Here is a 26,232-nt window from a genome sequence, read left to right on the forward strand (position 1 = left end):
GGCATTCTGCAAGCAATGGTGGCTGGCAGAGAGAAATATAGCGATGAAAGAGATGATAGCACTAAAAAGTCTGGGTGGTGATAAGTCAGTATATGGGCAAGAAGAACAGCACTATAAGAGCCACCCTCTGTTATGGTAGTGAATCATGGACCAAATGCCACACCTGTGAGTAACAGGTTAGTGCGTCTGGCCGCGAAACCAGGGGGGCCAGGTTTGATTCCCGGTCGGGGCAAGTTACCTGGTTGAGGTTTTTTCTGGGTTTTCCCTCAACCCAATATGAGCAAATGCTGGGTAACTTTCGGTGCTGGACCCCGGATTCATTTCACCGGCATTATCACCTTCATCTCATTCAGACGCTAAATAACCTAAGATGTTGACAAAGCGTTGTAAAATAACCGACTAAAATAAAAAATAAAATGGACCAAATGAATGCAAGATGAAAGATGTATGACATCTGCTGATATGAATTTTAGAGAAAAACTGCTGGATACAGCCCTTTACATTATAAACGAAATGAAGCAATAGCTAATAAACTCAAAATAATCCCTATAGCTGAATATTTCTGTGACTATAGACAACATTGGTTACAATTAATCAATAGAATTCAATGTTCCAGAATACCAAAAATATGCTACAGAACATCTCCAGAAGCCACTGGTGTAACTGGACAGCTGAGGTGTTTGCCTGCCAATCCAGAGCTGCGCTCGGGCATGAGTTCGATTCTGCTTCAACTGATCATCTGGTTGGGTTTTTTCTGAGGCTTTCTCCAACAGTAAGGTGAATGTCAGGTAATCTATGGTGAATCGTCGGCCTTATCTCACTATCACCAATCCCATTGACGCTAAATAACCGAGAAGTTGATACAGCATTGTTAAATAATCAACTAAAAAGAAACATCCCCAGAGGAAGACAATCATGAGTCAATCATTTCGAAGAAGGCAGGAGTCCATAACAGGCCACTAGGCCTATCACTTGGTAGGCAGATTATGATGATGACATAGAAACTTAAGGTTTAGAATATTTGTTATAATTAAACGATAGCAGCAATATCGAAGATTTTTAGAATCAGTAATTAAATGCACACTGCCGAAGTGTATTATCTGATTTTCTAATAGATTTAATGAAAGTAATTTTGTATTCAAGCTCGACTTAATATCAAGAACTGTAATATTCTCAGTTCAAATACATTGTAAGCAGTAATTAATGTGACAAATTACTGAACTGTAAAAATGGATCACCTTTCAAACAATAAACATACCTGCAAAAAACTCGACGTTTGAGCATTCCACTTCTCTTCTGGACGTCCATGCCATGTGTTCAGAACACTTAAACACACTTTGCCATCATTGTAGAGATTTGGATTAAACCTGATAGTGTGGTGACCCGTGGTCTCCAAGTTGATAAGCATTGGTGAATTAGGATAGTCAGGTGGGAAATATACGTCGAACTCAAAGCATCCATTGGCATAAGGAGTCTCAGCAGGCCCAGTTATCAGCACCTGTACAATATTTTCAGTCAGTAATAGCTTTAAAAAGTGAACTTTTTCGTAATTCCACTATTTCCCAGAACAATGTGTCAGATTACCTACACACTGAGAGATACTACTTAAGTGTAATGTACTTAGTGAATTCTGAATTGCATGAATTTTGGTAAATTTAATTTCAAAAACCTAATGGACACGAGTAAATTTGAACTATTGATCTGAAGTGTAGATTCGACTATTAAAAAATTTAATGAAACATAGAGAATTTGCACCCTGTTTACAAAGGAAAAGAATGGAAGACTGAATATTAATATTTAATCATGATAACAACATTATTATTATTTAGTTATATAGATGAGACCTCCAGAACACTCTCTGTAAGAATCAAAGAACAGAAATGCAATATAACACAGTGGCTCATTGACAAATTCAGAATAGTTTAAACACAATTTCAAAGATGGTCACAAAATACACAAGCAAAACACTAGGTGCCTCACGTTAAAGTAGCCCACATCATGTGCTGGAAACATGCAAAGTAGCATGGAAAATATTGATCTGTGTCTGTGTGTACTTATTACTTACAGAAGATGCTAAAAATGATCGCCTTAACGATTTATATACCTTTGTGTCCAGTTCAACATGTTCTGGTACCTGCTCTGCAATTTGGACAATTTGATATGCTGAATGGCACAGCGTATATTTTCCTTCAGTTCATCCAACATGTGTGGGTTGTTGGCATACACCTTTCACTTCAAAGTACTCAAGATAAAAATCACAGGTTTATAAGTCCAGAGAATGTGGTGACTTAAATCCTCACTTTTTAATTCTTCAGTGAATTCATCGTGAATTCTCCTGAGAGACGCCCTTGATGTGTGGCATGTTGCTCCATCCTGTTGAAAGAAGGCGTACTCCCTCTCCTCAGGAGCGAGTTGTGCACAAAACTGTTCAGTCGACCTGGTTGGCAAGTTGGTATAACGCTGGTCTTCTATGTGCAAGGTTGCGGGTTCGATCCCAGGCCAGGTCGATGGCATTTAAGTGTGCTTAAATGCGACAGGCTCATGTCAGTAGATTTATTGGCATGTAAAAGAACTCCTGCAGGACAAAATTCCAGCATATCTGGCGACGCTGATATAACCTCTGCAGTTGCAAGCGTCGTTAAATAAAACATACCAATATTAACAAAACTGTTCACAGATGTCCAGATAGACCAAGTTGTACACAGAACTATTTCAGAAATTTCCAGATAAACTTCAGAAATGATAGTTGTATCGAAAAATATTGGACCCATAATCCATGAACTAGATACCAAACTCCAAACACCAACTTTGAGATTATGCAGCAGTTCTTGGTGCATCGCATAAGCAGGGGCATTAACTGAAGGGAGGCTGGACTGGACAAGATGAAGGGAGTCCACCAGTTATTGTTTTTATTGTAGTATTTTATATTTATATTTTTTGTTTGTTACAATACCATTCTGAAGATTAAAGATGTGGCATTTAGTTATGTGTAGGCCTATACAGTGCATTGATAAATAATAAATTGACTCTATGATTTCTGACTTGAAAGTGCTAATTTCTAAGAAGTAAACGAACACATAAGAAGATTTGTTATAGAAAATGTAAGCCTAAAGATCCCTTTCATAAAGACAATAAGCTTAACAGAAAGAAGTTTCTCAGAAAAGTGTTATAAAACAATTCCAAAATCAGGACTAAAAATTGAAAGAACTTGCTTATGTTAATCACTTGCTCTTAAAAAGATACACTGTGAATCGTGCTGGATTATTTGAGATAGCACTCCAAAGAATGACGGAATCTTTGGATAACTGGTCACTGTGATTGGAACCATATGAATGCAGCAGTAAATTTGTATGAATCTTCAGAAAATACTTGGATTCCCATCATGTGCATAAACATTGTGTATAACATACTTCAATCCAAAAATATGGATTTATCAAAAGCAATAAAGCTTTTACAGTGGTGCCTTGAAGAAATGAAAAATGATCTGAATAACTTGGAGAATTGAAGGAAAAGGCAAGCTGGTTCATTCAGTCTGAATGAATTTTTTCATTCTCCAAATAGGAAAGTGACGATGTCATTAGGAAAATTCCTTTCATGTAATTATGTTTTTCGCATGCTGAATGTGATTGCAAGTGAAAAGTATGCCGTTTCAATGATTTATGTGAAGTGATATCAGACTCTGGTGTTCTGGAATCTAAGTGCACAAAATCTGACACTGATCGGCTAAGGAGGTTGCAGATTTGTACAGCAAAGGCAATTTTTCAACATTTCCACGAGAAATTTTTAATATGCTACCAGTACTTAGTAATGTGCTCTCAAAAGTGACAACAATCGGTGAAAAATCACTTCTTTCATCCAGTTTTCCAAAATTTTGATGTTGTTTCTGACCATTCCTGTTACAACTGCCTGTGCTTAGTATTCATTTTTCAAACTTACAATAATGAAAAGTTATCTAAGAAGCACCACAGGTCAGGAAAGACTGAAAGATTTACCACTTCTATCTAGTGATCAGTCTGTGAATAGGAAGCTGGATTTCGAGGAAGTAACAACTTTGCCATAGGAGGTTTGTGTATACTACACTTGTGATGAGATGAGATGAGATGATGATTAAGATTTGTTGGAATGCCACAAGGGAACTGGAGCTCCTGGAGAAAACCCCTGTGTTACCTGGATCATGGGCTTGCCTAATACAAGTTATAAATTGGGGGTACGCTACCGGGGATTGAACCCAGATCCATATGATTATAAGTCCAGTATTCTAGCCATAGGTCTTTGTAGTAGCTTATTTACATATTATAAAATGTATGTTTCACTTTCTAGAACTCAAAAGTGATGGAGGGCTCACTTCAAAACTTTTCCAGATGCCTCCAAGACTCTAGTAATGCCACTGCACATAAGATTCTCTGCAGACCAATCCTGATGTTCTGAGAGTTCACGTGCCCATTCAGATGGAACGAGGTCTAGTTAGTCATGAAGTAATGAAGTGATCCAATAATCCTTCTGAAACCATGTTAAGCAACCACATGCAGTAATTCACATGTTTGGCTTTGTCAATTTCCTTCAACTCCTGGACACATATTACATGATACAGATTCAAAGTGAGAGATAGCAAGACACGTGGCACACGTTGGCTTGCTGAGTTAACTTTCGTACTGATTTCTTCAGACTCACTGTGATTCACTGTTGTATACTGGCAGCAACTGCTGGCATACGGATGGATAGTGTTCTGTTTCTCTTCACACTAACCATAGAACCTGTTCTGCACCATATTCGCATCAGCTACTGAACAGCATATTTGGCTGGGGAACTTCTAAACTTCTGCAAGGGAATGTGTCTGCAAAGATGTTCTGTGTTCTTTTAATGGAGCCAGTATTCACATATGCCTCCATATTGGCAATCCTTTCTTTCTAAGAATACGCTATGCTTTCACCTCAATCACTGCTAGCATAGGAAGAAAAGCAGACGACACATGTGCATATGTGCTGTTTACTGCACATCATGCCTAAACCGACAATCATGGAAATACATTCCTTAAGGATATCACAGTATGATGAATATTGGAGGTAAAATCTTGAATATATTTGAAGCTTGGCTACTTTTATGTGGGACACCTGTAGCTCTATCCTGCAAATTGAACCATCTCATGTTCACAAAGAATACAAAGCTACACATATTAATTGCTCAGATAACCCTATCAGCCAACTCAGTCTAAACCTCCCTGATGTGTGGCTACCTATCATCCAGGACGAAGTTTTTAATCTTTGAGCAAAAGAGAAAACATAATAACCCATCACTCCATCTATGGTTTCTTGATTTCTTCTTTCATCACTAGATGTCAACACGGAGTTCGAATACCAATTTTATACATATTTTTAACCAATTTAATCTGCTAACTTACTCAGTTTCAGTGATGATATGCATTGCTACTTACTTCCAGTATACTATCTTTCTACTCTCTGTTTATTTTATTCATATATTTCTGTTTTGGAACCCTCATATGACCTTTGTTCTGTTGCCTATAAATCCTTGCACTCTCATGACAAGTGTTGCTTAATCAAGCAGTCTTACATGTTTGTAACAATCCCAGAAAGTACGATACCCTTCTCACAAAAACGGAACCAGTCTTCAAAATGTCGGAAACTCCTTCATTCACTAATCATCACCAGCAATGGACAGTCTTATAAATTTGAAGTATCCAAGTGATTATGATGCCATAGCAGCATTCAAAGAAATTTTGGAACACCTATAAGTTAAAATTTGTTGAGATATCATTATGTCCATCTTGCATGGAACTGTTTGTGCATATTCAAAAAAAGGCTCACAATTAATGAAGTCGGAGATCTCATTGAAATGGACTCTTCAAAATTTTCGTGTTCATAAACATAAAACAATCTATCATGAACATATCCACTGAAATTAAAGAATACAGTATACTTACTGCAATTAAAAATTGAGAAGTGGGTATTTCCAAAGAATATTTCTTAGATGCAGACATGAGTATTCGCATGTTGTTTACAATGGAGAAGAATGAAAGATTGAATATTAATGTTCACTGATGAGAACTATAGTACTAATCATGTTGATAAACACTGACTTCAATTTTAATCTCATCTAAGCTCAATAAACCTGATCTATACTAAAAGCCAGGTTATGAACTGACTAAACAGGAAGTAGTTGGCTGGGCGAGAGGAAAGTGCGGGTTAGAGGGGTAGCCTGTGCAGCGATGACAAGTTGAGTGTGGCGGGACGGAGGGGGGACAGAGAATAGAGCTTTTCATTGGACCTCACGTGAAAATGTCGTCTGCTAACGAAAATCTGGCAACAGAATCATGGAGACAGTGTAGCCAAACTTCCCAGTTCATTTGCACTACCACGTGCATTATGAGTAGCATTTCGTACCAGCGTCATTAGTTCATGCTTTCTTAAAAAGAGTAATTTTAATTAGTAATATTGTTGATAGTGTTATCGAGAACTATAGACAGTAGTTATTTTAAACACATCGGTGACAAACGCTGAATATGCTTTGAATCTGGCGCCACTATATGGCAATAGAGCTCAGAAAGAGAGCAACAGAACATTGCTTCCAGTTTAGTCGGTTCATAACCTGGCTTTTAGTACAGAAACTGCAGCATTAATACAAGATTAATGTTAATTGCAGATCATTTCCTTCAGGAACTCAGTAACAAATGTAAAAATTGATGCCACGACATTCTAAACTTTTCTATACAGATAGCATGCATTGATAGTTTGCACCATTGGATGTGATTAACAGAAAGAACATGCATAAAGAAGATATGATGGAACACTGTATTTTGACCTTCATTATATCAAGTCGATCTGTATCACAGCGAACAAACACTGAACTGCTATAGGACAGTGGCAATGATGTCGACAGTGTAACTGTCTCTTGTGCCAATCTCTTAACTCTTGATGGATGACTCCTTTCACCTGCTGCACGCATATTGGACTCAAAGTGATATGAAACTACAAACTGATAGCCGCCTTCACTGCATTCTGTAATCATTTCGTATGTATCTAGAAAAAAAGAAAAAAGAACATTAGACGAGTTGTACTGTAATAAGTAGGCCTATACATTTCAACATTGAAATCTAATGCACTTTAAACTTCCTCTGTTTCTGGACAATGCAAAATAATTAAATAAGGTCAAATATCATTATTACTAGAAAAATAAACATGTTTTTAATTTTACTGTTATTTATTAATTAAGCCAGAAACTGGTAAAGAGCAGCTTACTGCAATGTCTCTTTCAATATTTAATTCAAATATCACAATTCCGTTTCACATATTAAACCTTGTGGTCTGTTACTATCTCTTTCCATCAACGTTCTGTTCTTCCCTTGTATCTTCGACCTATTTGTGCACATGTTAAAATCTGTTTGGATATGTGGTTAGTGTGCATCCTGTCAACATGTTCTGTCTACTTCGCTGGACAATTGAAGTCATTTGAAATTCCTTGAGGATATCTCGTCTCTTTGATGACCAAGTAAGGAGAAGCTGGTAGTTCTTCTTATGAATCTCTTTTCTTCTGTTGTTAGTCTCTTCTCATTTGTCTTCCTAGTAATCCAAGCTTCATATATATATTTCTCAGCAAAATATTGTGTATACATTGATGGATCACAAATATAATGAAATAACAGGCATTCCATTAACAACTGGCATTGGCCTACTAACGTCTGCAACAAACATTATTAATCTGTGCTGTATTGTATACTGGTATTATTTATCTCAAGCTTATATTATTTCGGAATATGTATGATAGGAACTTTCTTGTGTTAAATATTAACGTACCTTGTTAACATGTTTCGCCCTATTTTCGGTCATCTTCGGAACTGGTCGTTGTTGGTCTTGGTGCCTCTTGTTTCCTGTGTGGGTGCGTTCGTAGTATAGAGTCAAAGAGTGTATGTGTTTTGAAATTGAGTTGTGTGTTGAGAATATCGTTGGGGTGTGTTTTCGTGTGTCTGTATATTTCATATTGTTCTAGTGTGTTGAGTTTCTGGCTTTTTGGTTGGATGTGCAGTATTTCCATGTCTGTGTTGATGTCTTTGATCCAACCACCCCACACAACACAAACAAGCTGCATTCCGAACAATGGTACACAGACTACTCAACATACCAATGAACCAACAGGATTACAACGAAGAACTAAACACAATCAAATACATAGCACAAGAACACGGATACAATCCCAACATAATAGACAACATAATACGTAAGACAAAACAAAACCGCAAAAAAACAGAAGAATACAACACAAACACAAGAACACAAAAAATACATCACACTAACATACGAAAACAAAAAAACACATAAAATTGCAACCTCATTCAAGAAATTAAACTATAACATCGCATACATAACAAATAACACTCTACAAAAACATCTCAACACACAAACAACACAAACAAACAAACAAATACAATCACACAGGCATATACAAACTCAAATGTAACACCTGCAACAACTTCTACATAGGACAGACAGGCAGATCATTTCAAACACGTTACAAAGAACACATCACAGCCATAACAAAATTACAAAACACCTCCACATATGCAGAACATATCACAAATGCCAACCACACCTACAAAGACATCAACACAGACATGGAAATACTGCACATCCAACCAAAAAGCCAGAAACTCAACACACTAGAACAATATGAAATATACAGACACACGAAAACACACCCCAACGATATTCTCAACACACAACTCAATTTCTAAACACATACACTCTTCGACTCTGCACTACGAACGCACCCACACAGGAAACAAGAGGTGCCAATACCAACAACAACCAGTTCCGAAGATGACCGAAAATAGGTCGAAACATGTTAACAAGGTACGTTAATATTTAAAACAAGAAAATTCCTATCATACATATTCCGAAGTGATACAGTGTTAAAAGTTGTGTAATCAAGATGTATGCTTATATTATTGAAGGAAGCTAGTTTCTCGGTTTTGTTCACAAATGCCTAATTACTTTTTCTTCAAAAACACAGATGCCAATTTCTTCAAAATATGTCTCAAGGAAATACAGATTTTCCATTAATGTGCTTGCTTCAGTAGTTTATTAGGTTGGTGATTTATATATATATATATATATATATATATATATATATATATATATATGATGTATACGTAAATACGAACATTTCTGAAATGCCATATCAGATTCGCAGTAAAATTTTCCTGGAATTAATGTGCCTCTTTATACTTCATAATTTGTTTCTCTCTTGTGCAGACCATTCTCCTTCCAATGCCATCATATTGCATATTTCTGGTAATTTTGAATTTCTTGCCACCTCTCGCGTCAATACACCTCAGATCCATTCATAGCACCGTCCCTTGCTGCAGCATCAGTGGCTTAATTTCTAGGAATTCTTACAGGACCAGAAATCCACACTACTCCAATCTCAGAATCAGAGCTTAGGAGCGTGTGGAAAAGCTTCTGGGTTCTCAACAGAAGCAGATCATCAGAATTTACACAATGGCGCTCAAAGAGTCGGAGCAGATAAGGAATCTGCCCCAGGGCTGACTAATTAAAAACAATAAAGGTCTGTAAAAAGCATAAAGTTCGGAAGTAAAAACACTGGTATATTGGCTCAATTTATATTTAAATATCTGTCCATTAGCAATGAAGCAACCAACAAAATCATTCACCCGGGATCCGTCAGTAAAAATTAAAGAATAATTTGGGAACTGTGATAAAAGTTCACTAAAACGAAATCTATAAACAAAGCTGGTGTAAAATTCTTAAAACTCCGGCTCAGAGTTACGTCAAACATGGGACGTCGCATAAACCATGGAGAAGTTGTGGTGTATTCCAAAATGCGAACTGGTGGTAGAAGAATGTCGAGCTCAGAGAGCCGTTCACGAAACTGGACACCTGCTGGACGAAGTCTGTGGATTTTCGCTGTATAGGCAGTAAATAGACGAAAAGTGAAATGAGTCATAAGAATTGTGCTCAGGCTGCCAGTGGAGCTTAACAACATATGAGCACAACAAGACATTACGTCGCCAATAAAGAAATGGTTCTCCCGATTCACAATACAGGCTCTCTATCTGACTCGTTAGTCATATCTCATGATGATGGATAGTATCTAAAAGACGTAACTTCAATCTATTTGCTAAGCTATAAATAAAACAACCATAATCCAGCTTTGATTGGCTAAGAGCACGATAAAGACGTAAAAGCACTATGCAGTCTGCACTCCAGCGAACCCCTGATAAAAGACGTAAAATATTTAATGGCTTTTCACAACGCCTTCTCAAATCACGTAAATGCGCCTCCCACGTTAATTTATAATCGAAGATAAGGCCCAAAAATCTCGCAGTGTCTGTATATTGCAACTCCACTCTATTAAGACGCAGTTCAGGATGTGGATGGAGTCCACGATGGTGGTAGAAATGACACACTGCGTTTTCAGAGTGGAGAATTTAAACCCATTGCGAAGTGGGTTGCTATCTCAATTCGCTTATCAGGTATATTTTCAAGAGGTAACGTTTGTGTGCATGCATCAATTCCCTCTGTTGCTTTCTGCAATACTGATGAATAGGACTTTTCCGTTGGCTTTTTTTTGTTGATCAAAAATACGCTTACGCGCCTCGAAAAACGTAGTATTTTCTCGGATTCGGAGCTCTTGAATATCATTCTCTACCATACACTTCGCCCAATTTTTAGAATTAGCAGCGTGGTCCCCAGAACAATTCACACAGTGCTTGGCGCCGACACTTTCCACATATGATTTTGTTAGTGCAACGTTTTTGCGTATGTCTGAACTGTTGGCTCCTAAAGCACCGCATTGGGTTCGGCACATATACACGAACAGGGACTCGCTCGTACCTGACAAGAATGTATTCTGTCCGTCCGTCCTGCTTACCCAATAAATGGTAAGCCTTGGACACGGACTGCTCCTCCAGTTCTAGTTGGATCTCTTCATCAGATATATGCACTACTCCCTGCATGGTGTTCAGCGAGGAGTACTGTTCGACTTTAACAGGGTAAGACCCTAGCAACTTCGCTTTCAACAGCGTCTCACTCTGTTTTGGAAATATAGTCTCGATGAGGAGACTACCGTTGCGTAGTAGAGTTGTATTTTTTACCTTCCCTACGAGTCCGTCGAGTGCGCGTCTCATGTAAAATGGATTGGTGCTTTTCATTGTTTTATCAGATCCATCCAGTGTTATGCTAATAAATTTCGGAGGTGATACTTTAACTTTTACTTTCTCAGGGTCCAGATCCATAGCAATATTTATCATATGACCACCAGTCGTGTCTTTTCCTATTTTTTTTTCTTGTGTTGTTGTTGCTGTTCTAAGGGAGGAGGAAAGGAGCGCGAAGAGGCCATTTTGAAACTTGCCCCCCCTATAGAACTGCTGGCGTCAGGCTGCCACCGCGAGGGGGGACAGAAGAAAAAGAGACCTAAAAATTCTTCATGGTCTGTGCCGGCCATGGAGAGCCCCCCCCACAGCCCAATCCCAAGCAACCCACCTCACGCAATTTACCCTTCAAACTGGGCATTACACACCTAACAGCAAGTCTTACACCAGAGGCGAGCCGCAATTTTATGCCCCTACCACGACAATAATCGCCCGTGGCTCCCCACTCTACACTGAACAACTGCAGGACTACCCATCTAACTCCGACCCAATTCCTAAAAGTCTCGTCCACCAAAGCCGAATAATTCGAGACTGCACAGCTTCAGGAGAATTGTGGTTGATTACATTGCAACACCCATTTGTCAGCGCCCCAGCGAGCAGAATCGATCACCGCGCGTCGATATCGCCCTGGGCCCTCATTAGGGCTCTACGTGAATGTACTTGACTACTGGTCCAGGCTCCGTGCCTAGACTTGCATATAAGGGCAGTATAAAGGGTCCACTATTGCTTTGTTGCTGGGAATCCTGTCGGGTCAAACAATTCAGAAGTCGCGCTCGAAACCAAACCGTGGGACAGGACCACAGAGATAGGAAAGATACCTGCTGGTGAAACAGGAGTTATAAGCCTAGGAAACTTAACCTACTATTGGATATACAGATAAATAACTAGAAGAGGAAGAAGAATGAAGCCTCACCAGGCATTCTCAACCAATCCTGTCATGTAGGCAGACGTAGCAAAAGCTAACAGAGGGGATAGAGAGGTGAAAATGACTGTGATGATGTTGTGGGTGTACCGGATGCAATGGTGGCTGGCGAAGAGAAATACAACAATGAAAAAGATGAGAGAACGAAAAGGGCTGGGTGGTGATAAGTCGATTAATGTTCGAGAAAGAAATCACAAGAGCCACCATTGCATCCCCCGATCACCAGCTTGGTGGAACCCACCTTGACCGGAACACAGACCTATATTCGTAACGGAAACCTATTGTTATTGTTATTATTATTATTATTATTACTTACAAATGGCATCATTGGTCCCTATCCTGAGCAAGATTAATCCAGTCCCTAGCATCATATCTCAACTCCCTCAAATCCACTTTAATATTAGCCTCCCATCTATGTGTCTGTCACCCACACCTGTGGAGTAATGGTTAGTGCGTTTGGCAGCGAAACCAGGTGGCCCGGGTTCGAATCCTAGTTGGGGCAAGTTACCTGGTTGAGCGTTTTTCCAGGGTTTTCCCTCAACCCAAAAAAAAAGCAAATACTGGGTAACTTTCGGTGCTGGACCCCAGACTCATTTCACCAGCATTATCATCTTCATCTCATCCAGACGCTAAATAACATAAGACGTTGATAAAGCATCTCCCTCAGGTCTTCCAACACTCTATATGCATTTCTGGACTCACTCATAAGTACTACATGCTCTGTCCATCTGAAATATCTGGACTTAATGTTCCTAATTATGTTAGGTGAAGAATACAATGTGTGCAGTTCTGCGTTGTCTATCTTTCTCCATTCTTTGTAACTTCATCCTTCTCAGCCCCAAATATTTTTCTACGCACCATATTCTCGAGCATCCTTAACTTCTGTTCTTCTCTCAAAAGTGAGAGTCCAAGTTTCCCAACTATACATAACGACCAGTAATATAACTGTTTTATAAATTCTAACTTTAAGATTTCTTTTAAAGCAGACTAGATGACAAAATCTTCTCAACCAAATGATAGCAGGCATTATCTAAAAGGAAAAAATGCAAAGGAAATGAAAGTTGGTGGAGTGATAGAATAGAACAGTTTGTCGCGGCCTATAATAAGTGGACTGCAACAAAACTTGATGAGGATCGAAAAGTTTGCTGTGTCAAGAGGAAAGAAGCATAGACAAAAGTAAATAAAGCCAAAATTGGTGAGGAAATTAATAATTGTCAAGGGAACAATATGAGAATGAATAATTCATGGAAAATCCTTAAAGGGATTAGAGTAAACAATAAGGATAAAGCTTGTGTTAGTCTAATTAGTCTACAGGAGTGAAGTAAATATTACACGAATTCACTAACAGAAGACAGACAAGAATTTATGATTGTTGAAGAAGTAAAAGGCGATAATGGGGATACAAATGTAACAAGAATCACTAAGGAGGAGACCGAGAAGGCAATGTTATGCATGAAGAATGGAAAAACTTCAGGTCCAGGAAATGTAAATGTAGAAGACTGACCCAACTGTTCTTCCAGAAATGTTAGCCAAGTTAATTAATAAATGTTTAGAAGGAGATCATGTGCCAGACAAGTGGAAAAAGGCAACAATAACCTCAATTTGTAAAAAGGGGAATAGACAAGACTGTTAAAATTATCGCGGAATTACTGTAAGTATGTTCTACAGCACGATTATATGGAAGAATAATAATAGAGGAACAGATAAAAGAATCTGAAGAACAGAATGGGTTCAGGGCTGGTCGTTCCTGTATTAATTTACTGATGGAGAAAGGAGCAATGTTTGGAAAAACTGTTCATTTAATGCTTATAAACTTAGAGAAGGCTTATGATTCAGTTCCATTAAGTAAGCTGTGGACTAGTTTGAAAAAAAATGATGTCAGTAAGACCTATGTTAAGGTGATTAGTTATATGGTTAGATATCTGCAAGAGGAATATCAGATGTGGAGCCTCAGCTGGATCTTGGAAAAAGTACAATTTAATCAGAAGATGCAATAAGGAGACATGCGACATTTTTTGCAATTTTCAGTTTTTACTGGATTTAAATTCTACAGAGATAGGCGCGTAATTCTATGCAAAAAGGTGACCCGTAGTGGCACACTATGTGAATGAAACAGCAGTAAAAAATTCTTGAAAAAAAAAAAAAGGGCATGAGCAGCACATATCACCTTATGGAAAGTATGAATAATGTTGGTACTCTGTGATCAGCTGGTGTTGACTGTCTGGTTTGTATGTTATGTTGCATATATTCAAAACCATCACATAGTACGAGTCGTGTTCTTAGAGTAAGTTCCGTTTTCAATTATAGCTGCAATCATTATTTTGCGCATGCGTGTTTTCTTCTTCAGTCCTCAGGTAAGCTGTGCATGCAGTTTCAGAGCTTCAGTCCGTGTGTGTGGTTAGTTGTGATCAGTTGAAATGTTTAAAGTGATCGAGCACCCCGCCAACTGTGAGATGTGGTCTGAAACATCAAACCAGCTGACATTCATCGTCAACTTTGTGGGGTGTATGGTGATGATGCCATTAGTAATGGAATGGTCAGGAGATGGGTTAGGAAGTTCAACGAGGGTCGCGTCTCTGTGCATGACGAGCAGTGTACCAGTCGGCCAACTTTGATCAATGACGATTTGGTGCGTGCTGTTGATGAAAAAATTCATGAGGGCAGGAGGTTCACAATTTCTTCGCTTTCTTTGAATTTTCCACAAATGTCGCGGAGTGTTCTCTACAAAATTGTGACAGATCGATTATGATATCGAAAATTGTGCTCACGATAGGTACCCAAGATGCTCACTGAGGAACACAAAACCAAACGAGCTTCCAGTGCATTGAGCTTTCTCACACATTACAGTGAGCAAGGCGATGAGTTTCTTGACCATATCATGACAGGTGACGAGACTTGGGTGTCTCACATGACACCTGAATCGAAGCAGCAGTCCATGGAATGGAGGCACACTGCATCACCAAGGAAAAAGAAATTCAAACAAACCATGACAACATGCAAGATCATGTGCACTGTTTTTTGGGACAGAAAAGGAGTCCTACTCATCGAATTCTTGCCTTGGGGTGAAACCATTAATAGAGAAAACTACTGTCAGACCTTGAAGAAGCTCCGTCGCGCAATTCAGAACAAGAGACGTGGGATGCTGACCAACGGAGTTGTGTTGCTTCATGACAACGCTTGGCCACACACAGCTCGTGACACCCAAAATCTCATCTCGAAATTTGGCTGGGAACAAATTGACCATCCCCCCTACAGCCTGGATTTGGCTCCAAGTGACTTTCATCTCTTCCTGCACCTCAAGAAGTTCCTCGGTGGTCAACATTTTGATGGCGACGATGAAGTGAAAACAGCAGTGCGCGAGTGGTTTGCATCGCAGGCGGGCGAATTCTACAATGAGGGGATAGAAAGACTTGTGCCACGACTCGATAAATGCCTCAATAATGGTGGAGATTATGTTGAGAAGTAATTGAAGTGTGGGGAATACAATGCAACAAAAATGGTTTGTAAATATCTTCCTGTTTACTTACTACACCCTTTTGGAACTTGCTTTAAGAACACGCCTCGTATTTCCCTATTTGTGGGCATTTGTTTTACCCTGTGATAAGGACTTTGGCCAAATAAAATTACTTGTTTGGCTAACTGACCATAAATAATAAAAGTTGAACAGTATGGAGAACTTATGCTAAAATCATCAACATCTCCCAGATGTTGATGATTGCTGTAACATACTTGAACTCTAAAATAACCCATAACTTTCAGTCTTGGTGAAAAACATACTGTGTTTCAAAATGAATCCTCTGGAAGACATGTTTCAAAAAGTGAGAAAGTATCTTTTAACAAGAATGTGAAGGGAGAGGATTCAGCAAGATCTTTCATTAATGGACTCGAAAAACATACATTCACGTTCCTTAAGTTCAATGCTCAAGTCATCAAACTGAACATGCATACAATTGAAATATTTCAAGTCATGAAAAAAAAAGTGTGATAAAAAGAAGGTCTTCAAATATGATCTTGATGGCGATGAACTTTATAGTGAGCTTTTACAATGCTTCTAACATCAAAAGGGAGAGAACAACATTCTGATGAAAGTGACAGTGAATGAAGAAGAAAATAATAAAAACATAGAAAGAAAATCATGTAAATCAAAAACATAACACTGTACAGTATTGTAATGTATACAATTTAATGGTACCCAATTATAATTCGTGACAAGAAAGATAACAGATCCTCAGGAAGGCTATAATTTGCAAAAAGGTGACATGTGAACCATAAACATTTATTTTTTATTCTTTAGTCCAAAAACACACAGATTTCAGATGTTGTAAAATCAAAATATGTAGACTGACACACACACGTAACTTAATTTTATGTAAGTACAGAACATGATTTGCAGGAATTAGAAGGTTTTTATGATCTCCTGTAAAATTTTTTGACACACGTCACCTTTGTGCATCTTTTGATTCAATTAAGAACTGTAAATTATTGAAATACTAGTGGCTTGTGCAGCAAATGCTGCTAACTAAGTTCATTAGACGTTCAAATAAAAATTTTTCAGATTTATTTTCAATAAAGAATACCAGATATTTTGAAAGTCATTTGCTTCCATAATAATGAAAGATACTCCCTCTGAATGTTTTTTTATGCCAAATACTTTTTATTGAACTTATTCACCTTCAGTTTTTGAGTTTCAACTTGAAAACGCAAGTAACAATGTCAGGACAATCAGTGGGTTTTTCATGTGGGAGTAAAACAATAGCTATTTCAGGTCATTGTGGATTGTAGGTGAATGTTAAAAAAAAAAAGTCAGGTTTGCTATGCTTTCGAACAATAGACATAGCATCTTGGTATGGCTGCTGCATGTAGAGCTTGAAATGTAGAGGGAAAAATCATTTTATCCTATTAAGAGATCTTGCTGAAATGATCAGGAGACTACAAAATTTTGTAGGCCTCTTATTTTATCAGTAAATAATACCTCTTGGTCTTTCCTTAGGAATTGTAATTTTTGCGCTCTCTCTCGAGCCAATACTGAAGAGAATGACGCATATAAATATCTACACCACACGGCCATTAAGTATATGAAAAAGACCCAACCCCACATAATAACTATAAAAATATTTGATTTTTAATAACAATATTATTACCTTACGTAAGTTTTGTAGTTTTATATATAAATAATAGCTGCCACTCAGTAAATTATAGAAATGAAGATCTAATTTAAGATATTTTCTACTTATATAACCCCAAAAGTTTCACTTTCATATCATCAATATAGCATTCATATGTATAATTAATGAAAAATAGTCACAGCATGGGATTAACTATAATATTTCACTTCTAATGGTAATAATGTCATCAAACCACCTCAAGTTTTGTAGATTTTATTATCCAATACAGAGCTGTACTCAGAAAATTACACCACAGAATCAGATAAAAATGAGATGATAAGACAAATAACGGGAGTAGACAAAACAATCTTGGGCATCATAGAAACTAAAAGACACCTTGGTACGGCCACATTGAGCATATGAATATAAATAGATTGCCAAGGAAAGTGTGGCTATTGTCTCTTGTACAACATAGAAGGGGGGGAAGACCAATAAAGACTTGGAAAGAAGATGTCTTAGATTCCATGCTACAAGAGGTCTTCAAGAAGGAGACTCGAATGACAGAAGATGGCTAATAGGAAGCGAGAAGTGACAACTGTCATAGCAACTCGTAATTATATACAGAGTGTTTAAAAATTCAACCGAATAAATTTAACTGGTTATAGATGGATTGCAGACAAGCAATTTGATATAAGGAACTCAGGGTCTCCGACAAAGAATATCTGAATTATCAGTTGTTAAAGTTGTTTACATTTTATACTCATATTCCAGTATTAAAAATGAAACAGAAGTATGGAACAGTATGCGATGGTTTCGGACCATATTAGGGACTGTATGAAGTCTAAGAACTAATCAAGAGCATCTCCAAATTTAGCCTTCACAGAATCTGTAAAACTGCCGGCAAATAATGAGACAGCACACCACTGCACTGCTTGTTTCATCCTCATTTGTTTTCGTTATTGTACCTATTTCAGAATGGAATTATCGATATGAGGCTCTAGTATAACGAACAGTGTGTCAGACCTCAGGCCACAAGGTAGCATCTTCGAATCTCATCGTGGTGGTTTTTTTTAAATCCCAATACCTGTTATTTTATTGATGAGATATCTGGATTCTTTCTTTTCCGAAACACGTGTTGTAGTGTTTATTTATTATCCTTTTGGCAAGAGTATACTGTATTCTGGCTCATTACAGTTCACATGAGATCAAGTCAGTCGTATTGGATGCCTATGGAACTCAGTTAGGTACAGTATTTGTTAGAAACACGCTAGCTTTAGTTGCAAATGTGATGAGTGCAGGACCATTTTGTGTTCTGTATTAATATTTTCATGCATTTTTATCCCATTTGTTTATGTTGTATGAAATTCGTTGTACGTAGTTTGTAATGATTAAACCAGAATATTTAACGAACTTCAGAAAAAAGTACTTTATTTGTTGCAGAAAAATACTGTACTTAAAGAGAAGGTCGTTATTTTGAACAATTTGTTTTCCTTTATTAAAGTGTATATACATACTGTATTGTACAGTAATTCCTGAATATTGCTTACTTGCTCCTCTAAGAAAGAGGAAAAAAGAAATTTCTTTCTTTTATCATTTAACCATTTTGTTACGACATTTTCCATTAAACAGAATGTACACAAGTTAACTGATAAACATACTGTGACTTGTTCAGAGTAATGGATATGCATTTCTTAAGTTACAATCCTTCTTCATTCTTCTAAACAATTATTGTCATTATTACGTACATTACAAAATAACTAGAGCTGGCTTTTTAATGTTACAACATTACTGTATTCTACTCATTTCTAAATGTAACGCTATGGCACATGCAAGTTTGAACCAGCAGACTCCCTAGCTTCCCATCTCAAAATACTTACATAGGACTACTCTACAACCCTTTAAAATTCTTTGGTTGAATTCTGAAACATCCTGTATATATTTCCCATATTTATTCTGCGTTTAATTTCCTCTCGAGTGTCATTTATATTTGTTACTGTTGTTCCAAGGTATTTGAATTTTTCCACCTTTTGAAGGATAAATTTCCAATTTTTATATTTCCATCTCGTACTGTTCTGGTCACGAGACATAATCATACACTTTGTTTGTTTGTTTTTTTTTTCTTTTTTTCGAGATTTACTTCTAAACCTATCTCATTACTTCAGAATATGTATGATAAGAACTTTGTGTTAAATTTTAACATACCTTGTTAACACAAGAAAGTTGTGTAATCAAGTTGTACTATCTCATTACATGTTTCAAGTAAAATTCCCGTGTTTTCCCTAATAGTTTGTGGGTTTTATCCTAATATATTCACAGCTTCAACATAAACAAAACGCTCATGTAACCCATTCAATTTCAATTCCTCTCCGTCTTCCTGGACTTTCTCAATCCCATATTCTAGAGCAAAGTTGAAAAGTAGAGGTGATATTGCAGCTCCTTGCTTTAGCCCGCAGAGAACTGGGAAAACATCAAATATAAACTGGCCTATATGGACTGTGCTGTATGTTTCACTGAGACACATTTTAATTAATTTAATTAGCTTCTTGGGAATATCAAATTCAATAAGAAAATTGTATAAAACGTCTCTCTTAACTGAGTCACATGCCTTTCTGAAATTTATGAATCTTATAATCCCATTTTTTCTCCAATATCTGTCGAATACAAAAAATCTGAACAACAGGCGGCTTCACTATCACTATCAGTGTTCAAGTTGATTGATATTTGGTCAATTACATTTGGAACTACTCCGTCCTTTTCCCAGTATTCTGCTTCTAAATTGGCGACGTGGTGGCAGAAACCTGCCCAATCTTGTCGTGTTACCTCCTGTATTGCATTCTTCGTAGTTTCGCGCAGCTTTGTTAAAGACAAATCTCCTGTAACATTCGTGTCCCCTACAATTCTCTTGATTTTCGACCATGCGAGTTCGATGGCATTTAGATCACACATATATGGAGGAAGACGTATCACAACATGTCCACTACCTGACAACATGTTATCTATTCTATACGTCTTCTCCTTTGGTTTCAGTGGAAGAATCAGTTTATAAAGGTCGTTCTTACGCATTGTCTCATTGCACTCGACTCCTTTCTTTCTCAGCCACTTTATCATGTCCCCTTTGAGGGCATAGGGTGATGGCGCTTTATCAACCTGAATACAATGGTATGGTGCATTGTCTAAAACGACAACAGAATTGGCTGAAGATTTGGCATAAGTTGATTAACTACCCACTTTTGAAAATTGCCGCTATTCATTTGCCCATGGTAGTCTCCTGTTGTAGAGCCAGCTTTGTATATTAGTTCTGCACCGGCAAGAAAACCACTTGCGCCCCCGGCATGTAGTATTATCAGTCTGTTCCCCGAATTCATATTGTCCTGAACTCCCATTACGTCATCACTTTGCCAACATCTTCGGTGATTTAGATTGCTTTCGACACACGTCTCGTCTACGTACACAATTTCACGTCCTTCTTCTCGATACTTCTTCATTTTACGCAGATAGTTTGCCCTCCAATCTATAATATCCGGTCTTTCTACCAAGATTTTTCGTTTTGACTGGCATTTCCTCCATCTAAACCCCATGCTTTTCACGACTCTGTTTAGTGATTTTCTGCCCCAAGGAAAATTGATTTTTTTATTTAATTACCGTCAAAAGTTTAGGTATTGTCGGCACTCTCTTTTCTTAAATATAAAAGTCTTGTATTGTATTTCTTATAACACACTTGTCGAAGTCGTCTACATGCAGTATATTACGAGATATTATTTGTCTCTTCTTTCCTGGCGATTTCAGAAGTCTATCCGGACTGTTTTCTTTTCTTATCTTATGTTCCTTACTAATCTTCTTTATTGTACTATACCCTACTCCAGTGTATTCGGCCGCTCTTTCAGTTGATTTATTTAAGGGAATCCTCAAATGTTTTTGCACTCTTTCCTCATCGCACTTCTCTATGATGTTAGCTATTATTTCTCTTGCTTCACTATGAATAGTTGTGTTTGCCTTTCTATTAGCCATACTAAACGAAAGTGTTTAAGACTATCGTTCTTGCTAATATCACTGCTCTATAATATCGCACTATTATTCCTATACTATAGCTATACACATCCTATACTAATTTATCACTATACTACACTACACTACACTAATCCTATACTAGATATACGCACTACACTGAATTACACAGATTTACTGTAATTACTGTATAAGGAAGTTCTGAATTGAACAATGTAAAGAATACTGTAAACTCAAGTTGACTGCACTCTCGCAATATATATTCAGAACTGGTAGTTGTCTGTCAATGTCATAGAAAGGCCACCCCCATCCCGAACCTTTAGTACCTACCCTCTTCCCCGCGGTTGCGGCAGACCTCTCTCACACGGACACAGTTACTAGTCCTCCACAGTAGTAGCTGTCCAAAATATTTTTTCTGTCTGTTCAGGATGGAATGAGACAGTGGCATAACTTATACCCCCCGAAAATGTTCAGTGGTTACTGACACATATTAGGAAATGAGTTCGAATTACAGTTCAAGGCCCACATTATGTATTTTCCGTAATGCATAGCCACTCTTTTTATTCTCTTTCATATGGAAATATGTGGTAATGACCACCATCACTGGACCCGAGGATGCGCTTATAATGATCCAACTGACAGTACTTCGCATCATACACCCCCAATGATTGCCTCAGTAGACTTGGCCACAACCATACTGTAGTGACGTCAATGTTGAAAATGTGACAGAGTGACTTTTATGGATGGAGACATTGTTTCTTGTGGTGTATTTTCATGTCATCAGGTTGTCAGCCATAGTCGCAGCATATAAACAGTAAACACACATTGAAAAAAAGAAGTTTTTTATAGCAACACGTCTGCTTGTTACTAGATTTAATTCATCATTTTTCTCGTGTTCTGTGACAATGAAACCTTTTAAAAGTAATTATGGACATTTAAGTGGTACAGAAAAATGCAAAAGGAAAAAAACTTGAAAACTATGTTTCAAAATTGACTAAAATAGACTCAGTATTTCGACCAAGTAGTCAAACACAAACTACCTGCGGTGGGACGAATCCCAGTGTTCCAGTACCACGACTCAAGAAAGACTTAGTGCTCTCAGTGTAATAAGTATTGAATGTGAAAAGGCCCAAAGACGATCTACATGATTTGATTGAGTCATTTGCTTCTCAAAAGGCCAGAAGAGAAAAGCGCTTGTTGAACTAAGCTTCACATTAAATTTATCTTAGGTAGGCCTATTATTGTGTAATTATAGCCTTAGTAAAATAGAAGTTATATCATTTAAATTTTTTTTTCAATTCTGTTCACTTCATTTTGTTTTATAATGTAGTATTTTACTATGCTAAATTGTTTTATTCAAATTAGATGTAAAAAATAAAATTACGAAAATATGAAAAAAAAAAAAAAAAAAAAAAAAAAAAAATGGCAGTAAGGAAAGGGGCCCAGATTATCATTTTTGCTGGGGGGGGACCAGCTATAAAAAGTTACGTCACTGGAATGAGAGTCTGGAAGATTATTATTATTATTATTATTATTATTATTATTATTATTATTATTATAAAACATCACATCCTGATAAATGTTTTTTATACAACACAATAAAAATCTGGAAGCCTGTGTGCTGTGAAATTGGTACAACATATATTGTTGACACATCAATATGATTAAGAATGCATTTCTTCCAGTCATTTTGAGTATTCATGATCATTTCTTGGCTTTCACTTGGTTTTTCAAGAGCTGGATCCAGAATGAGTCCTTGCACTTAGACTTGTGTTGGGTCATTGTGCACCCCATACATGCAATAATTGTCCACGTCGGATAGGTGACCTAAGTGGCATTCGTGAATACGATGCTGACAGGTGGACTATCTTGGCTCAGCCCTGACAGAGTCAGGTTCCATCCTCAGACGAGAAGCCTGATAAGCCCCATACTCTTCCTAGGCCTGTATCAGTATCGGAAGACTGTAGAATCCCTAAGACTTTACCTCAGTCTGTGGGTATTTTTAACTACTACAGATAATAGATAAAATGAGAAAAGATGGTGTTAGTGAAATGAAAGGGAAATGGATTACCCCGAGAAAAACCCTCTGCAATGTCTGCGTTGTCCACCACAAATTTCATCATAACTTGGCTTGGGACTGAACCTGGGCCACTGAATGGAAGACTAGTGTGATAGGGCTTGGGCTACAGATGTGACCATCATCTTCTAGTAGTATATTTATATTTAATAATGCATATTACTATCTGCACAGTCCATCAACCAGATAATTTTGTGTTATTAAATAATAACTATTGTGCTGGGTCATCCAATTATCTTCTCATCAGAGGTGCGGCAAGAACTGCCTAGCTGATAAGGCAATGCCTATGGCCGGGCAGGGAAGTGGTTGGGTGGGCGGAGTTAACTGGCTTTTGACCTGACTCTCACGTGACACAGTTAGTGTTGTTTGAACAGTGCAAGCAACTACTCGTGTACTGTCTGCTATGATGGTGATGGTGATGATCAGGGAACGGATTTATATGGACTAAAAATATATGAAATATGTAAATATATATGTAGTTATTTTTACCAAAATATGGAATTAAATATGGATTTTTACCAAAATATGGAATTAAATATGGACTTAAAATTATAAAAAAATGACTATGTACGTTAAATATTGGTACATTTTAATCAAACTAAACAAAAAATATAATGGACGTACCTTATCTTCCAATGTAGTTTCAACAAAACACAATTTTTATTGTCTGTTACCATAACAATAGGTTACAAACATTTCTTTCAAGTGCTGAAAAGTGAATCTTCTTCTATTGTCTCTGAGGATAGATTTATACTGACTAAAAGAGCGTTCGACGTCACAAGAAGTAACTGGTACATAATTCAATTTCACAATGTCTGCTGGGGATAAGTCCAAGTTAATCTTCACTGTTGATTCACCACTCATCACAGCAACAACCTTTTGTAGTTCTTCATATCCAGGGTTTTTTGAAAGCACAGTGTCCACCTTAGCTCTTACTGCATCTGCAACTTTACCTCTACCACGATTCAGTTGTTCCACTGTACTATTTATAATTTCAAAACTTTCAGATAGTGAAAGGTGCCTATTTTGGAGACTTTTGAGCGTTTTTATGATGCATGAAAATGTATGCTGAATGTGAGCTAAGTCATTCTTCACACTTATGTCACAGGTAACTGTTTTCGCAGTATCAATTGAGACTGCATCTTCAGAGTCCAATGCAAGGAGAACATTGTTAATAGAGTCTATATGTTCGGCATAATATTCAACTGCTTCTAGCCATGTACCCCATCTAGTTAAAATTGGCTTTGGTGGCAATGGAATTTCAGGGTACATTTCTTTCAACACGTTAACTCTACTGGGAGCTTTGAGAAATACTTTTTTCACTGATGAAATCAACAAATCTACTTTAGGGAAATTGTCTCTGACCACTTCTGCCACACGATGAAATGCATGCGCCACACAAGTAAAATGAGTCAATTTAGGATATACAACAGATAATGCTTGTCCAGCTTTGACCATATAAGGGGCAGCATCGCTAATAAAGAATAACACATTATCGTACATAATACCCTTTGGCCACAGGATACCCATAGCTTCGTTGAACAGTTTAACTATAGTTTTGTTATTGCACTTTTCTAGAACATCACAATGTAAAAGAATTCGTTCAGAATATTGTTCACTTAACAAACCGATAACTACATTACCAACAAGTCTACCTTCTTTGTCGGGAGTCTCATCAATGGAAACCCAAATTGAACTATCTTTAATTTCATCTCTTATCTTCTGTATTGTCTCATCGTAGATGGATGGAGCATACATCTTCCTAAGTGTTGACTCATCCGGGATTGTATGTTGAGTATATTTTTCAAGGAATTCCCTGAAGACCTTATTCTTTAGTTTGTAGAGAGGAATATCAGCAGAGATGAGAGAACGGCACAGGTCGATGTTAAACTCAGATCTTACATTCGATGTTGTTGGTTGTGTTAAAAACAATTGTCTCTGCTTGGAATTTAGTTGTTTGTTGGCCTGATGTTTACTAGTTGTAATGTGTTGTTGCACCAGGAACTTTTGTGTAGATGATACTGCACACTGACACAAATTACAAAATAATATTTTATTGTCAGTTGATAAACCATCTTCTTTAAATTCTGAAATGTAACTTGTTAGTTTTGATTTTAAATTGACTGAATGACGTACTTTTGGCATATTTACCGTCTTTATAGTATGATTTACAAAACTGAACCTATGTGTACTCTGACTGGCATTTAACTGTTGAGCTGCACAACTGAAGTCTGTTAAAAATTTTAAATTAAATTAATACAGTTTTGTAACTTACTTTCCCATTGTTGATAGGACTGCTAATTTTCAAATAACTCTGATGTTAAAGGGATTACTGAACATGTGTTTAAATCTCTATTGTTGAAATGTATTTTTAAAAGTTAATGGAATTTTGTTTTGTTTTATTGTTAAACCTAATATAATATGGACTGTTTTATATGAAATATGGAAAATATATGGAAATTAACGAAAATATGTACTAAACTCTAAAATATGGAAAAATATGGAAAATAAAAGTAGGATTTTTCAACCCTACACATTGTGAAACATAAAGATAATGCAAAATATAAATTATATTAGCTTTATAAGTAAATATGTATTTACATATAAATCCTTTCCCTGGTGATGATGATGATGATGATGATGATCATCATCATCCAAACAAGTATAAGGCCTAAGACCTGTTACGATCTCAGTGAATCATTCTTGGTCTGCTAAGAATAAATGGCAAATAATACGCCCAATTATTCTATTTCACATTAAGTGTTTGTAATACAATTTAATAAATTAAATTAGTTAATAAATTTCTGGAAATGGGAATTGTTCGAGATAAGAAGCAAAGAACGCGATGTACATTGCTCACAGAAGAAAGTCTGGATGACAATGGACAACACCTGGAAAATTCCCCTAAGAAATCTTCTAAGCAGATGCCAGAAATGTATGG

The 26,232-nt window shown here is 37.1% G+C and overlaps 1 protein-coding gene across 5 annotated transcripts in view; it reads right to left on the bottom strand.

The window, feature by feature from the left end:
- Bruce (BIR repeat containing ubiquitin-conjugating enzyme) overlaps positions 1 to 26,232 on the bottom strand; it is a 571,194-nt gene that overhangs the window by 13,079 nt on the left and 531,883 nt on the right. For all 5 annotated transcript variants that reach the window (XM_069833681.1, XM_069833684.1, XM_069833683.1 and 2 more), the window contains 2 exons: positions 6,817 to 7,034; positions 1,259 to 1,498 (listed from right to left, as the gene is read on the bottom strand). In XM_069833681.1, coding sequence (XP_069689782.1) covers positions 1,259 to 1,498; positions 6,817 to 7,034 — 458 coding nt within the window. The remainder of the gene's footprint in view (positions 1 to 1,258; positions 1,499 to 6,816; positions 7,035 to 26,232) is intronic.

Source organism: Periplaneta americana, chromosome 8, assembly GCF_040183065.1.
Source record: "Periplaneta americana isolate PAMFEO1 chromosome 8, P.americana_PAMFEO1_priV1, whole genome shotgun sequence".
Lineage (NCBI taxonomy): Eukaryota > Metazoa > Arthropoda > Insecta > Blattodea > Blattidae > Periplaneta > Periplaneta americana.